General features: G+C 42.0%; 1 protein-coding gene across 6 annotated transcripts in view; it reads right to left on the reverse strand.

Moving 5' to 3' along the window:
* LOC142767442 (sorting nexin-4-like) overlaps positions 1–15,785 on the reverse strand; it is a 284,030-nt gene that overhangs the window by 168,703 nt on the left and 99,542 nt on the right. For 5 of the 6 annotated variants that reach the window (XM_075869125.1, XM_075869115.1, XM_075869111.1 and 2 more), the window contains one exon: positions 13,952–14,236. The exons of the other annotated variant lie outside the window; for it this stretch is intronic. In XM_075869125.1, coding sequence (XP_075725240.1) covers positions 13,952–14,236 — 285 coding nt within the window. The remainder of the gene's footprint in view (positions 1–13,951; positions 14,237–15,785) is intronic. 6 annotated transcript variants of the gene reach the window in all.

The following is a 15,785-nucleotide window of genomic DNA, read 5'->3' on the forward strand; positions in this document are numbered from 1 at the left end:
CAAGATGCTTGACGTTGGCGTTATCGAATCGTCCAACAGACCGTGGTCACCTCCAGTCGTGCTTGACAAAAAGAAGGACGGGTCGCTACGCTGCTGCATTGACTACCAAAAGCTTAACAACGTAACCAAAAAGGATGTGTACACGCTGCCACGTATCGACGATTGGCTGGATGGACTTCGTCGTGCCCATTATTTCACTTTTCTCGATCTCAAAAGCAGGTACTGGCAAATCAATCGAGGTAGATCAGCGAGACCCCGAGAAAACAGCCTTCGTGACTCCAGATGGCCAATACCAATTTCGAGTACTCCCTTTTGGTTTGTGTTCAGTGCGGGCAACCTTCCAGCGAATGATGGACACTGTCCTCACAGGGCTCAAGTGGCAGACTCGTCTTGTCTACCTTGATGATTTGGTGGTCTTCTCTGCCATATTCGAGCAGCACTTTTACCGCCTGCGCAGCGTGCTAGAGGCTATCCAATCGGCGGACCTCACACTAAAGCCACAAAAGTGCCACTTTGGCTATGAAGAACTCAAATTTCTTAGACACGTAGTTAGCGCCAAAGGAGTCTGGACTAATCCGGACAAGCTTGCCGCTATTGCCGAATTACCAGCACCTGTCGATAAGAAAGCTGTCCGGTGCTTCCTTGGTTTGTGCGCCTACTATCGCCGGTTCATTCACTATTCACAGATAGCGGAACTTCTGACTCGTCTCACAAGGGACGACATGCCGTTTGTCTGGGAAAATGAGCAACAAGCAGCTTTTGATGAACTGCGACAGCGCATGCAATCAGCGCCCGTTCTCGCTCATTTTGACGATGATGCTGACACGGAAGTCCATACTGACGCTAGTAACGTTGGGCTCGGTGCAGTGCTCATTCAGCGTCAAGAGGACACCGAAAGAGTCATAGCCTACGCCAGCCGCTCTCTATCCAGTGCCGAAGCGAATTACTCCACTATGGAGAAAGAGTGCCTCGCAGTCGTGTGGGCAATTACCAAGTTTCGCCCGTACCTTTATGGTTGTCCCTTAAAGATAGTGACGGACCACCACGCCCTCTGTTGGTTGGCAAGCCTGCGCAACCCTTCAGGACGGCTAGCACGGTGGAGCTTGCGGCTACAGAAATTTGAGGTCACCATCGTCCATAAGTTCGGCCATAAGCATGAAGACATTGACCCACTGTCACGCGCACCCCTTCATGTCGTCAGTCAGGAAGCAGAGGAAGACGAAGGCTTCCTGGGTGCCATTAGCTCATTAGACTTGAGCAGCGAGATGACGCAGAGATTCGTCCAATCATCAATCAAAGGGCCAGGGCACTATCATACCATGTCATTTATCCCGCTCGTTGACTTCGTTCTGCCATCAAGATAGTGTGCTGTACAAGAAGAACGCTCGTTCGAACAACCGTGCTTACCTCCTGGTGGTTCCTCGAGACATGCGAGACAATGTCCTCTTCGCTTGCCATGACGAATCCACATCCAGTCATCTGGGCTACTCACGGACACTTGCCGGAGTGAGTGAGAGGCACTATTGGCCAGGACTTTCGGCAAGCGTCAAGAGGTACGTTAAGAGCTGTCGAGAATGTCAGCGCCGAAAGCAACCGTCTGTTAAGCCAGCTGCTTTGCTTCAGCCCACTTAAGCACCTTGCATGCCGTTCGACCAAGTCGGCATGGACATTCTCGGGACATTTCCTCTGTCTGTGGACAGCAACAAACAGGTGATCGTCGTGACCGACTATTTGACACGCTACGCTGAGACACAGGTGATCCCATGAGCCATGGCTTCTGAGGTAGCACAATTTTTCATGCGCTCCATCGTGTTACGACACGGTGCTCCTTCCAGTATAATAACGGCCAGAGGAACGGCATTCACGGCGCAGCTTATGGACGAAGTTTTCAAACTGAGCAACAACAGACACCGAAAGACAACAGCGTACCACCTGCAAACCAACGGACTTACCGAGCGACTGAATAAGACCCTCGCAGACATGACCTGAATGTAAATCAACATACAGCACAAAACATGGGACCGGATCTTACCTTACGTGACCTTCGCGTATAATACCACCGCACAAAAGACTGCGTGATTCACGCCATTTCGGCTTTTCTACAGCCGGGAAGTGCAGACCATGCTGGACTCTATGCTACCGTGTCAAGATGAAGACGAGCTGGCAACTGATGTCGAAGAATTCGCAGAGCGTGCTGAGGAAGCCCGGCAGCTCGCGCGACTGCACATCGGCCAGCAACAGCAGGCAGACGCACGAATCTATAACACCGCCACAGAAAAGTGTTTTACCACCCCGGAGACCAAGTTTGGGTGTGGATGCCCGTACGCCACCGTGGTCTTAGTGAAAAGTTACTGAGCCGGTACTTTAGCCCATATAAGGTGTTACGCCGCGTCAGTGATGTAAACTACGAAGTGGTTTTGGACTCAACACTGCAGGTACAGAGCAGGACACGACTGAGGCCAGACGTCGTTCATGTGTTGCGCATGAAACCAGTTATTGCGCGCTGTTCGTAAGTTTTTCTTTACCGTACACCATTCTTTGTGTTATTTATTTTTGTGAACTTGCTTCATCGTTCATTGACTTTTAATATATTGGCACGCTCTTTAATTTCTACTTTTACTTTATCCGAATTTCAAATTCTTTTTTTTTTACGTGCCTATGCTGTAACATCGGGGTGGTGCTACGTACTTTTTTTCCCCCTTTTGAGACTTTTTTTTTCTTTTCAAAAAAGGGGACAATGCCATCCACACGTAGTGGGTCGACTGCAAGAGCGGCTCTCAATCTGGAGAAAAAAAAGAAGATCGCGTGCTTCTTCTCTGCTGGAGAGCCAGCCATGACTGATGTATCGTCCTAGAGCTAGCTACTCGGTGGTTTAATAAACCCCCAGTACTTGTGATTCATCGTGACAATATTAATATCACCCAGTAAAATGATGCAAATGTTGGATTCAGTGTAAGAATAGAAGTTTTCCAAGTTCAATTTAGTGCTAGTAACTGAACACTTTTTTTAAGAACTTGAAAACTGCTTGATATATTGAGCAGTTTTCCAAGTTTTTGAAAAAAGTGTTGTTTTGTTATATTGACTTGTGTACGACACTTATCAAGGTTTTTTAGTCTTGTGTGGCAATGAGCTTTTCATATAATTCTGCAATACTCATAGTTGTCCATATATAATTCTGCAATACTCATAGTTATCCATTTAACTAATAAAGAATGCCTTGTACCACATGGTTAAAAAAATTTCTGTCTTCTGCAATGATTGCCAATGTCCTACTTGCTAGAATGATCATGCAGTTATTAAACTCCATTGTTTGTTCATCTGACTGATGTTGCAAAACTAATTTATTTGCTGACACACAACACTCATACCCTGGTTCTCAAAATTGTGAAGACCAGTGCCGTTCTAATATTCTAACAAACATTTCAAGCATTAAATGAATACATCGTCACTGCCATACACGGCAAGCTACACTTCACAGTATGAATTTAAAAACACACTTCAAAATGAAACTCAGCTTACTTTTTAAAATCTTGGTTACTCATTAATTACATCACACTCTTGATACAATAATAATTCATAGATTCAATTGTTCTAAAATTGGGTAACAGTTTTGATAAGCTTTGTCATAAACATTTACATTAAAGGTCATCTGGCCTTGGCATTAGCATCTTGTAGTGCATTAGATGCTCCTATAAAACTGCACTCACCTGGTTACCATTGATCAATGGCTACTACTCCCCGCTTTGAAGCATAATTTCTTTAGTGCACTAGTTCAGTACCCAGGTGCACCCAGTTCGTTCTCTGTTTATACTAACAACTTTTTTTCTCTGCTGTCACCTAGCATTTACTCATCATTTGCTGGTAATGGTGTTATCACTTGTGAAATATCTAATCCAGACGATTTTAACTACCTGCCATAATTACTGTGTATAGCAATCTGGCATGAAAGTAGGCGTTAGTAAACGTAAAATTATGGGTATGTCTTAAAGAATAAACATAATGCATATATTGCTACATATATTGCATATATAGGATGACGATGAAGTGACTCTGTAGCTGAGTGTTTACCCCTCATCTCCAGACTTTTTTGTTGTTTTCACATTTCTACGAAGAACATACAGCTCCCTGCTTGTCAAAGATGGAAGTGGACTCTCCTGTACACCCACCCCATCTGCCGGCACCAGTGTCGACAGCCTCGAGGAAGCGGAAAAGCGATTCCAGTGACAGCAAGGCAACCATCATTGACACCAACAGTTCCAATGACAAATACGAGACTTTAATGAGTTAGAAAGCAAAGCGGAGGATGCTCAAGGCCTCCATGGACGCAGCTGTGAAAACCACGACAAGCTCACCGAAGTACGCCATCCTCTTCTTGCCCACGCATCCTTTCACCAACATGAGACTGCTGAACAGGCAGGAGGTATCTTCAGAGCTTGAGGCACTGATACCGAACAGTATTGAAGACATGAGAGTGAACCCCCGGAAAAATGTTGTCCCGGTGGAAGTCACTCAAGCATCTGCGTTCGATTCTCTGAGCAAGGTCCCCTTTCTCGTTGGCATGAACGTTAGGACGATCATTCTGCCAGGGAGACGAGGAACTACTGGCGTCATATATGACATTGATGTAACCATCCTGAATGAAGATCTGCCAAGTCTCATTAAGCCTGCCAATGAAGGACTCGAAATCCTTCAGGTATGCCGCATAGGAAAGTCCCGATGCGTGAAGATTGACTTTAAGGGTGATTGCCTGTTGTCATGTAAAGGTGGGTCATTTCCGAAACGCTGTGCGGCCCTTTGTTCCTAAGCTCCTTCAATGCCAAAAATGTCGAAAATTTGGTCATGTGAGCGCCGTCTGAAGAAATCCTACAACATGTTCCTGCTGCAATGCAACACATTTGGCCGAACAGTGTAAGGCTGCATATTACAACTGCCCGGATCGCTAAGGACCCTATGAAGCCTCATCAAAGGAGTGTCCGAAAATAAGGCAGGAAATTTTGGTTTTGAAGTCGACTCACTGGGAAGCAGGTGCTGTCGTCAGGCGACCTCGTTCTCGTCGCAGACCTTCATCAAGAAAGCCTACCTACCGAAGCATACTTGCAGCAAAGCCCTTTTTGGTGAAATCTACATCGTTAGCAATGCCAAAGACAAACAACATGTGCATTACGAATACTACACCTGAAAAGGAGACTATGGAAGAAGCATGGCCATCACTTCCACGAACAATTACTGTGGATAAGGTGTAAAGCCCACCGGTAGCACCGCGCTCCGCATCTTTCCCAGATGAGCCTTGAGAGCGTGACCGTGAAATTTCGATGATGATTAGGTCTCTTATCAATGTAATACGCACCCTTGTAGGTGATATCAGCACTCCAACAGCATGATGCACAGTAAAAGTATTGGATGCCCTGATTCCAGTGCTTGCCAACCTTGAATAGACACAATGACTTGTCCGCCGCCTTCACTCCGCGAAGAAGTGCATAGTATGACGGTTTTCCAGTAGAATGCCAGAGGACTGAAATCACAAATTTTTTGTTTTGACCGGCATGCTTTCTGCAATAGACTACCTATATTAGTAATATGCAAACCAAACCTATCAGAGCCGATCAAGCTCTCTGGCTATGAATCTTTCACTTCATCGACTTGTGATGAACCCCAGTAAAGTAATTGTATATATTCACTCATTTCTAACCTACATTATGCAGTTGGTGCAACCCCACAACAGAAATCAGTATGTGTGCCTCCGTGTTACAAAACAGAAGGTAGCCTTGATGCTTATTAGAGCTTACACTTCTCTATCTGTTCAGTTCTACGGTGAAAGACTGCATGACATCTTGACAGCTACAGCTGGTCCCTGGATTATCACTATTTCAATGCTCATCACTTTCTTTGGGGTAGCACCAAAATTGATTCCAGGAGCCGGAAACTTGCTCACCTCGCCTCACGCCACGAACTTCACATTATGAATGATGGCAGTCCAACGTATATACGTAGTTTTAGTTACAGCAGTTGTTTGGATTTGGCGCTGATGTCACGGCAACTCACTCAAAAAGTGTGATGGTTCACCGATATTGAGACTCACGGAAGTGATCATATTCCAACGTATTTGAAGCTCATAGGTTTCGTAAATTCCTCTTCTTTTGTTTACGGAAAAGTTAATTGGCAAATGTATAAGACGAAGGTAGATGAGGCATGAGACGGTCTCACGTCCGGCCTGGAGGAGGTAATCGGAAGTGTAATAGAAGTTATGAAGCATGGAAGCTTGGGCAAGTTGGTAGGACATAACTGAATGCAGGAACAGCGCAACTTAGAAGTAGTTACTTCGTAACTACGGAAGCAAAAAAACAAGGACAGAAAAGAGCGCTGACTTTCAACAAAGATTTAATATCGGAGTGGTGTACATATATAGGCAAAAAATGAGAAAATTGGGCATGCGTAGTAGGGTGTAGGAACAACCACTGCGATACAATGTCAGCAAAACTCTTGTCTCTTGTTGAATGGGCTGAAAAACAAATACATATGTAACTTAAAAAAGATCGAAATACGCAATCTCCTTTTGCAACAACACAACTGATGGGCAACTTACACATTTACCGTCAAACTTGTTTATTTGATAAGCTTCAATTATCTCACGCGTGGCCTGCGAGTTGTGCTTGCTTAATACCTCGCAACGCTCAAAAACAGGCACGCAGCCGCAGTCTCGGCAGTCGATTCCGAGGTGTCCTTGAACTACGTTGTGTACATTGTTATTGTGCTCTCTTAAACGGTCATTAAGGCACCTTCCGGTTTGCCCTATGTATACCATTCCGCACGAAAGCGGAATGAGATATACGACACCAATAACACAAGGTACAAAGCGCGTTCTGTGTTTCACAGTGCATCTTCCTTTAATAGCAGCTGGATTATTCACCAGCTTACAAAGCTTTGCAAGCTTTTCTAGGGCGGAAAAAATAACAGTGACACCAGCGCGTTTACCGTTTTTTTTTTCAGCCGATGCGACACGTTATGCAGATAAGGAACTGCAACACATTTCATAGGAACAGACGCGCTTTGAGGCTGAGATCGCCCTCCTTGATTTTTAATGTGCTTCAAAAGTTTTTCCGCAACAGCAGAAATTAGGGCGCTCGAGTAACCAGCGCTTAAGAGGCGCTCTACCTGTGCTTTGAAACTGCATTGCATCGAGTGCGGGCATGACCTCTTGAGAGCGCTTACCAGGCAACCTTTAATGATACCCCTTTTCACCAATTTTGAATGAGCTGAGTGGAAAGGTAAAAGGGGTTTACCACTTCTCGGTGAAAACAGCCAGCACAAATGATTACTTCTAAGACAGAGTGTTAGGTCTAAGAACCTAATCGAATTTTCATACAATAACTCATGCGTAAGTTCAAGAGGATACAAGTGCTTCTTAAACAAATCTAGAAGACTAAGGACAACAACTTCAAAAACAGTATCCAAACAATCAATAAATACAATGAAATCATCAACAAACCTACAGACCTTCACAACGAGAGACAAGTCGAGATCTTTTTGAATGTGGCGATCCTTATGCGCGAGAAAGATGTCACTCAGGACTGGTGCCAAACAGGAACCTATGCGAACGCCGCTTTTTTTAATTAAATGTTGCTCATTCCAAGATGCAACCATTGACTTTAAATAAAACGAAAGCAATTCCAGAAAACCATGAACTGACATACCTGACGCATTCTGGAAGTTTATCGACCCAAACGAATCAATGCATTCTTCTAAGCACTGGAGCAGTGCGTTATGTGGAAGTGAATAATATAGATCTTTCACGTCTATTGAGAAAGCCTTCAGTCCTTTGTCATTAGACCTTAAAAACTTATTAACCGCTTCAGAGTCTTTTACCAGGAAAGGATCGTCAATAGTTAAAAAGTTAAGCTGTTCTTGTAAAAACAAGGCGACCTGTTTTTGCCAAGTCCTGTTCTCAGTAACTATAACCCGTAGTGGGCAGTCAATCTTGTGCGTCTTAGCGGTAAAAAAGATGTCAAGACTTAGCTTCTTTGATTTGTCAATAGATTTAGCAACTTTATCTAGGCCAAGAGAGCTGCAAAGCCTTTTCGCTTTCAACTTAGCTTTTTCTATAGAAGAGTGACTGGGTTTAAAAACAGAGTTTATAGCCATGGTGGCTTTGTCCTTAAACAAAAGGGAAGGCAAAACAGCAAAGCCACCTTCTTTGTCCGATGGTAAAAGGGCTAAAGACTGGGCTTTTAAGAAAGATACAACATCTAAGGAGTGTGTGTTGCCACATAAATTCCGTCGTGCTGTCAGCCAAGGCAAAGAACTCACGCCATTTCTTCTTAGCAGTAGAGAGCCTTTCTGAACGTTGTAGCTGCAGATAGAGGATCTCGCGACAACACACACTCCTTAGCCTACGAGCTGTCTCTTCAAAGAAGCCAGTCTTGCCGAAGAACCGGGTACACATCGTTGGTGATGTTGAACTTCCTGGGAAAGAGCATGATGTCTTGGGACTTGGACCAAAGTTTGCTGTTGAACCTCGAAAAACGCCACAAGAGCTACTGACCCTCATACGACAAATTGCTCGACGCACCCTGGACAGCGAGATGAACAGGTGTGTTTCTGATGGTGTGGACGTTTTAACAAGCTGTAAACCATCTAGCAGTGTAGTGCCCACTAGAAATATTGCCCACACATGCTTAACTATCATCGTCATATCTATGCTATGCATGAAAAATTGAATTGCTGCACAAACTCTACTGCTATGCAGTAGACTCTCGATAATTCAAACTCCGATAATTCATACTTTTGGTTTATTCAAACAAATTCAATCTTATAGTTGGCCCTCTATTTTTTCGATGTATTTAAAAGCCTCTTAATTCAAAATCCATCATTCGGTTATTTCATACTTTTTGCAGTGCCATACCAAAATAATCTACTGCTTTCCAATGCACATGCACTACTATTTAAAAATTTGTGTGCCTATATAATCTTAACAGTCTAAAATGAAGAGTAGGCACCTCATGCCTTCAAGAAAAAAGAATATGCCAGTAAACAAACATTTGAAACAAAGCACACGCGTGGTAAACCGTAATGCTTTTCGAATGGTATAGAGAGCTTTGTACTGAGAGCACATACCTATAGCAAATAATCAGTCAGCAATTAATGATTTCTTTAAAAGATGTGATCAGTAGTAAATTACCAATAAACTTGTGGAGCTTACGCCTCTACTTTCTGTTCATTGTGTACAGTTAAGGTTTAAAAATACTTGAAAAAAATTTAAATGTGATGAAATCAAAGCCCAATCATAATGTGCGGTGTCACCTCACCCAGGATCATCTATCTGAGAACTTTTGATAATTCAAACTCATTGATAAACTCATTGATATTTAAAATAAAATTCAGAGGTCCCTTTGAGTTTGAATTAATGAGAGTCGACATATCATGCAACTAGAAATAAACATAAGTATTTGTTCGATATAGTTGTGACTGCATAGAAAAATGGTGAGCAAGACGCAGTTTTCAATTGCAAAGTGTGGGCTATGCACAGAAAAAGGCTTATTTATGGAAACAAGAGCTTACATATGGAAGGAAGTCAATAAAAAATGCAACAACAGTGAAAACAGGTAGTGAATGTAAATAAAAAATTAGGTGTGCTGATGGTAACAAGGGTAAACGAACTAGAAATTAAAAGGTAAAATATAAACTATAAAAGCAGAGACAATGGTAAAAATTAACTCAGCAAAGTGCGTTACAAAAGCCAGTAAAAACAGATCTATAACAAGCATAAAAAACGAGATTAATAAGTAGATATATGAAAGAATGGCTCATCTATTACATGGTCAGGAATGTTAGCTTTCAACACTTTCATTAATACCAGATGACATGCGTCCCTGAATTTATATATAAGGAGAATTCACACACCTTTCTTTCATGTTGGGATCAAAAACCAGATTCCAATATCGTTGTTGTTAGTTGATCAAGCAAATGACACCGTTGAAAGGTGCAGGTTAGGATTTTTTTTTTCATTTTTTTATTTAAGTATACTGCAGACCTTCTCGGTCCAAGCAGGAGTGGTACATAGGATATACAAACAACGATGTCACGTACAGAAAGGCACCGACACAATCCAAGAAAAGAAAAAAAAACTATTGAATTCCAAGTAGCCAAAACAACAGTGTCATAATGCAACGTTCAGAATCATGCTAAAAGGACAAACCAGTCAAAGGGAAAGAAACTGCTCACAATAAATCCCTATTCGTAGATTTGCGTCTATTGTTCAAAACTTATAGTTTTAATCTTTTCAATAAAAGATTCTACGGTGTCACAGTTCACAGCTATTACTGGAAGTTGATTTCAATATGCAATTGATGACGGAAAAACAGAGTTTTTGTGAATGTTGTTGTGACTTGTGGGCAGTCGTATTGTCTTATTGTGGTTAGTTCTCGTGGCATGCCTGAAAGGTTCAAGAAGATAGTCTGATCTGGATATTGTATATTTCCCATGATAAAGAAGATACAAGAATTTAAGTTTAGAATGTATTCTCCGTTCGGAAAGGCAATGAAGTTCGGCTCTTTTACGCAGATTAGTAACTCTGGTATACCTGGAGTAATCGGAAAACACAAATCGAACTGCTAAGTTTTGCACTCGCTCAATTTTACTAATGAGAAATTTATGATGTGGACTCCAAATTATATCGGCGTATTCTAGTGCTGGTCTAATCAGGGTCTTATAGGCGGTTAGCTTTACTGCAGGGGGAGTGTTACGGAGTTTTCTCTTTAGGAAGCCCAATTTACCTTGCGCTTTCGAACAAATAGCAGTTATATGTGGATCCCAATTAAGGTTGGATGTTAATGTAACTCCCAAATATTTAACTTGATCGCTTTTAGTAATTTCTAATTTGTCTATTGTATAAGCAAATTTGAGTGGTTTTTTTCTTATTCGTGAAAGTTATGGCTACGGTTTTCCGCGCGTTCAATGTCATTCCCCACTGGGAACACCAGGCTTGAATTTTTGTTAATGAGTGATTAAGGTTAATCTGGTCCTCAGTTCGATTTACCCTTGTGTACACAACGCAGTCATCTGCGAAAAGCCTTATTTGAACGGGCGAGTCAATGACCATAGAAATGTCGTTGATGTAGATAAGAAACAAAATTGGTGCTAAGACTGATCCTTGTGGTACGCCCGAAAGGACGTTCAGGCTGTTTGACGTGTGGTTATGTGGTTGTTCACAGCGACAAACTGCTTGCGGTTGTGTAGATATGATGTTATCCATGTAATAATATTATCTTCAATACCAATTGCATGCATTTTAGTTACTAGATCAGGGTGGCGAACGGCGTCAAATGCTTTTGCAAAATCTAAAAAAACGGCATTTATTTGTCCTCTTTCATTCAGTGCATTCGCAATGCCGTTGGTAATCTCGGCTAGCTGTGTGACTGTCGATAAGCCAGATCGAAATCCATGTTGCCTATAGTAGAGTAGGTTGTTAGTTTCTAAATGTGTTATAATGGCTTTAAAAGTTATATGCTCTAATATCTTGCAACACGTGCTGGTTAATGAGACCGGGCGGTAGTTACTGGATTGTAGTTTAGAACCGGATTTATGTATTGGAATAATCTTTGCCTTGCGCCAGTCATTAGGGATTGTCTGCGTAACTATTGAAGTGGTGTAGATTTTACGTAGATATCGGCTTATCCAGTCAGCATATTTATTAAGAAAGGTGTTCGAAATATTGTCTGGGCCTGGAGACTTCTTAGTGTCAAGATTGCGGAGTAGGCACTGAACACCTTCTTCATTAATCTGCAATTCTGGCATAGGGCTAATTAAAAGATATGATGGTAAAGATGCTCCAGAGAACCCATGCGCGAAAACTGAGTGAAAGAAGGCATTTAATTCATCGGCTATCTGGTCTGGTTGCGTGATAATTTTGTTGCACGATGTGAGCTGGGTAATATCAGAATGCTGCTTAGACAAGTAGCGCCAAAACTTTTTTGGCTCAGACTGCATGAATGATGGAAGCGTGTCAGAATGTAATCGAGACTTAGCGCTGCGAATTTTGTTGTTCAGTGTAGCGATAAGGCCTTGTAGTTGATCAGATTTTCCGGCCTTGCGTCGCCTTTTAATCTTCCTTTTTAAATGTATGATCTCCCGCGTCAGCCACGGATAATCCCGGTCAACGCGATTTCTTTTAAAGGCACGTGACGAGCTTCACAATCGCCCACGATATCTTTAAAGCATGTCCACAGTTCGTCCACGTTGCTAATTTTATCGAAAACAGGAAACGACGATTCGAAATGGGCGAAGATAGCAGCGTGATCTGCACGTGCATAGTCCCTGAAATAAGTAGCTCTGGATTCCTTTGTTTTTTGAACTAGTGTTAAAGGACACGAAAGAGAAACAATCTTGTGGTCGGAAATCCCATCTTCAACACTTATACAACAGTTTTCAAGGGAATTACTTACAAACATGAGATCAAGCACAGATGAACAAGAACCTACAATACGCGTAGCACTAGATACTAGTTGTGACAATGAGAAACTAAACGCTGTTAGCAACAATGATTCCGCACTTGCTACCTCTCGGTGATCATGGCCCAATTCAGGCCAGTTAATTCCTGGCAAATTAAAATCTCCGCATAAAATTATCTTCGAACGTGAATTTGTGTGTTGTGCAATATAGTCGTGCATAATCTCTAAATATTCAGGGGAAGAGTTTGGTGGACGATACACTGCGCCCAAGAATATGCTTTTTCCATAGAAATTGATCCGGCACCACACACTTTCATGGTTGCTAATATCCTCTAAACGGGAAAACTTCACATTCTTTTTTATAGCTATCGCTACTCCGCCACCTCTTGTTGTTCTGTCTTTGCGGATTAATTTGTATGAGGAGGAGACAACCTCAGAATCAAGCACGCCTTCGTGCAACCAGCTTTCTGTAATAACTAAAATATGTGGATTGTGGTTTAGTACTAGGCTTTCCAAAAGAGTTAGTTTGTTTAAAACGCTGCGTGCGTTAAGTGATACAATTCGAAGGGTTTTAGAACGCTCCCGTCATTTCTTCGTTTGAATTTCCGGCTGCCTTTGCGCAGGCGTAACTGATTTTGTCAATCTAACCCTTCGATTGTGTTGCGAATCCCAGACGAACAGTTTTCCGTCCACTTTTAACTTGTCATAAATTAGCGACACTTTTAAGCCTTCGGCCCTTTCCTGTGCTGCAAAATGCCAAGGTTTCTGTCGTGTATCACGCACTATTTTTGAAAAATCCTCCTAAATTGCTATTTTCGTTCCTTTCAGTTTGCTGCAGCAGGACAAAATTCTGGTTTTTTCTGCAAAGTCATAAAGTCGAAGGACAATCGGACGGTGGCGTTCTTTGTGATATTTTCCCACTCTACGAATTCTTTGTAATGACTTTACTTCTATGCCTAATACTTTTTGGAATACTTCTTGCTTAACTATGGCCTCCAGTGACTTCCAATCTTCGTCTACTTCTTCATTAATACCGTATATTACGAGATTGTTGCGTCTGCTCCTATTTTCTAGGTCGTCTACTTTAGCCAATAGTTCAAGAAGTTGGATGTTTGAGCTGCTACAGGCTTCCTCACATACCGTCAACTTTTGTTCAAGCGTTTGCAGGCGACATATTTCCTTTTCAATAGACGTAACCCTTTCTTGAACGTTGGTCACCGCAGATTCGACTCTTTTTAGGTCGGAAGTCAATTCTTTCAAAGATTTGGTAGTTTCCCTTTGCTGTTTCAAAATTTTTTTCAGTAGGTCGTTAGTCGAACTGGATTCAGACTCTGAGTCTGATGTTGGCCCCGGATTGGTTTCTATATCGCCAGCGGTTAGTAACAGCAACTTGATAACATCAGCACAATCTTTGACAGTTTCAAGAAGAAAATGTGGACTTGGCAGCACCATCAAGGCCAGGGAGTCATCTCGAATGGAAGAAGTGTATTAGTGTATTGCACACTAACCTGGATAATGAACAGTAGAGGGATTAGCATCCTGTCCTTTCTGGTGCAACCAAGTCCACTGAAAGATCCATCGTTGCGCCCGGTATTTATACAGTCGAGATGAGGGACTTCTGTTGACGTCACTGTGTCAGTCCGCCACTGTCTGCGCAGTATGCTTTCGTTGATGTCGGGTGGTAGCAGTTTCGTTGCGTCCATGGCGCATTGGTCCGGCGCAGGTGTTGTGATGACTTGCAAACTGGCTGGATCACCGGCCACAGCGATATGCCCCGTAGAGCACAAAGCGACCTGGATAACGAACAATAGAGGGATTAGCATCCTGTCCTTTCTGGTGCAACCAAGTCCAAGTCCACTTGGTTGCACCAGAAAGGATATATGGTCATACATGCCTTGTGGTAATTGAAACCTAATCTAAATGTCGTTTCAGTTTGACCTGTATATTGAAATTTGCAAGCTGAGAATTCCAGCACATAGACACAGTTGTTGGTATTGCAGTCGAAGCTTCCTTTAATTTTCATTGTAGAACCATGTAATTGGGTATGTTCAATGATTCAATATATTTGCACATCTTCGGAATATTTGCAGTGCTATAACTTTTATTGTGCATATAATTTTTTTCATATTGGCTTTACATGTTTCCTACTAAAAGCTTCTGTGCCATGTTTTAACAATACCTTCATTGATACCTACATACAATAATACCTACACACAACAATATACCTACATACAACAATACCTACATTGATGCATGTGCCGGTTGTATTACTAGCTGTGACAAAAATAAAAACTCAGCACTAGCTTATGACTGAAAAGAGTTAGCAAAGAAGGGTGATCGTTTAATGTTTTGTTTGGACGATTGAAATCACCCAGGAGTAGGACTGGTTACAATAAAAATCCCATGTGAACATGGTTTAATACTATAGTGCAGATAATTGAAAAGTGGGCATTCTTGACTGTGCACAATAATGCATGATAGTATATGATAAAATCTTTTAAATGAAAGTAAGGCAAAAGTACTTGATTACATTTCTGTAGTTGCTCATTTATATTGCTGTGGCTCTAATTGCTGCTTGTAATCAGTTAAAACTTAAAGAAAGTAATTGTATTAGTATTTGCTTAATTGTTTACTGTAGCATATGCGTCTGATTTTGACCGGCCCCAGACAGAATTATAGTGATTGAATTGAGCTCGATTTCATGACTTGAGTAAGATGTCTATGTGTAAAACTTTAAACTGAGTTTTTCCATAATGTGCATGTGTCTATTTAGTTACATACCTGCTGGCAAAGCCACAAATAAAGACAAACGGAAGTTAAACATGTCCTGTGTTTTTTGCGTTATGTGAATCTTACTTCTGCACTTCATTCCCCCCCTGAAGTTGTACCATCTTGCCAAGTTATAAGCTTTGTTAAACTATTGGAATGTATGCGGCATCATCGACACAAGATGACAACAGAGCATATGCTAATGCTCGTGCGTGATGGCAGGCTGAAGATGACAATCAGTTTACCTTTGTTAGGACAAAAAGTGCTGAAGTTTAGCATATCACTGTTTGCATATGTTTCAAGTGCTTCAGTGGAGTCTTGTGAACTTAAGAATGTGGTGCTCCCCAAAAAAAAGTTTATTTCTGTACTGTCACCAACCTGGAAAACTATGAAGATGATAAGTAAAAGCAATCACAGTTGGGCAAAATTATGTGTTGCTGGACACTTCAAGTGAATGCAAGAGCAGCATTTGCCAGAACTAAAGCCTCTTGTACACGGTCGTCACAATTTTGTGCATGTGTGTGACAGGTACGAACCAGTACAGGGCACGCAAGCAGAAGTGGTCACTAGTTT

The sequence above is a fragment of the Rhipicephalus microplus genome, chromosome 1 (assembly GCF_043290135.1).
Source record: "Rhipicephalus microplus isolate Deutch F79 chromosome 1, USDA_Rmic, whole genome shotgun sequence".
In the NCBI taxonomy this organism is placed as follows: domain Eukaryota; kingdom Metazoa; phylum Arthropoda; class Arachnida; order Ixodida; family Ixodidae; genus Rhipicephalus; species Rhipicephalus microplus.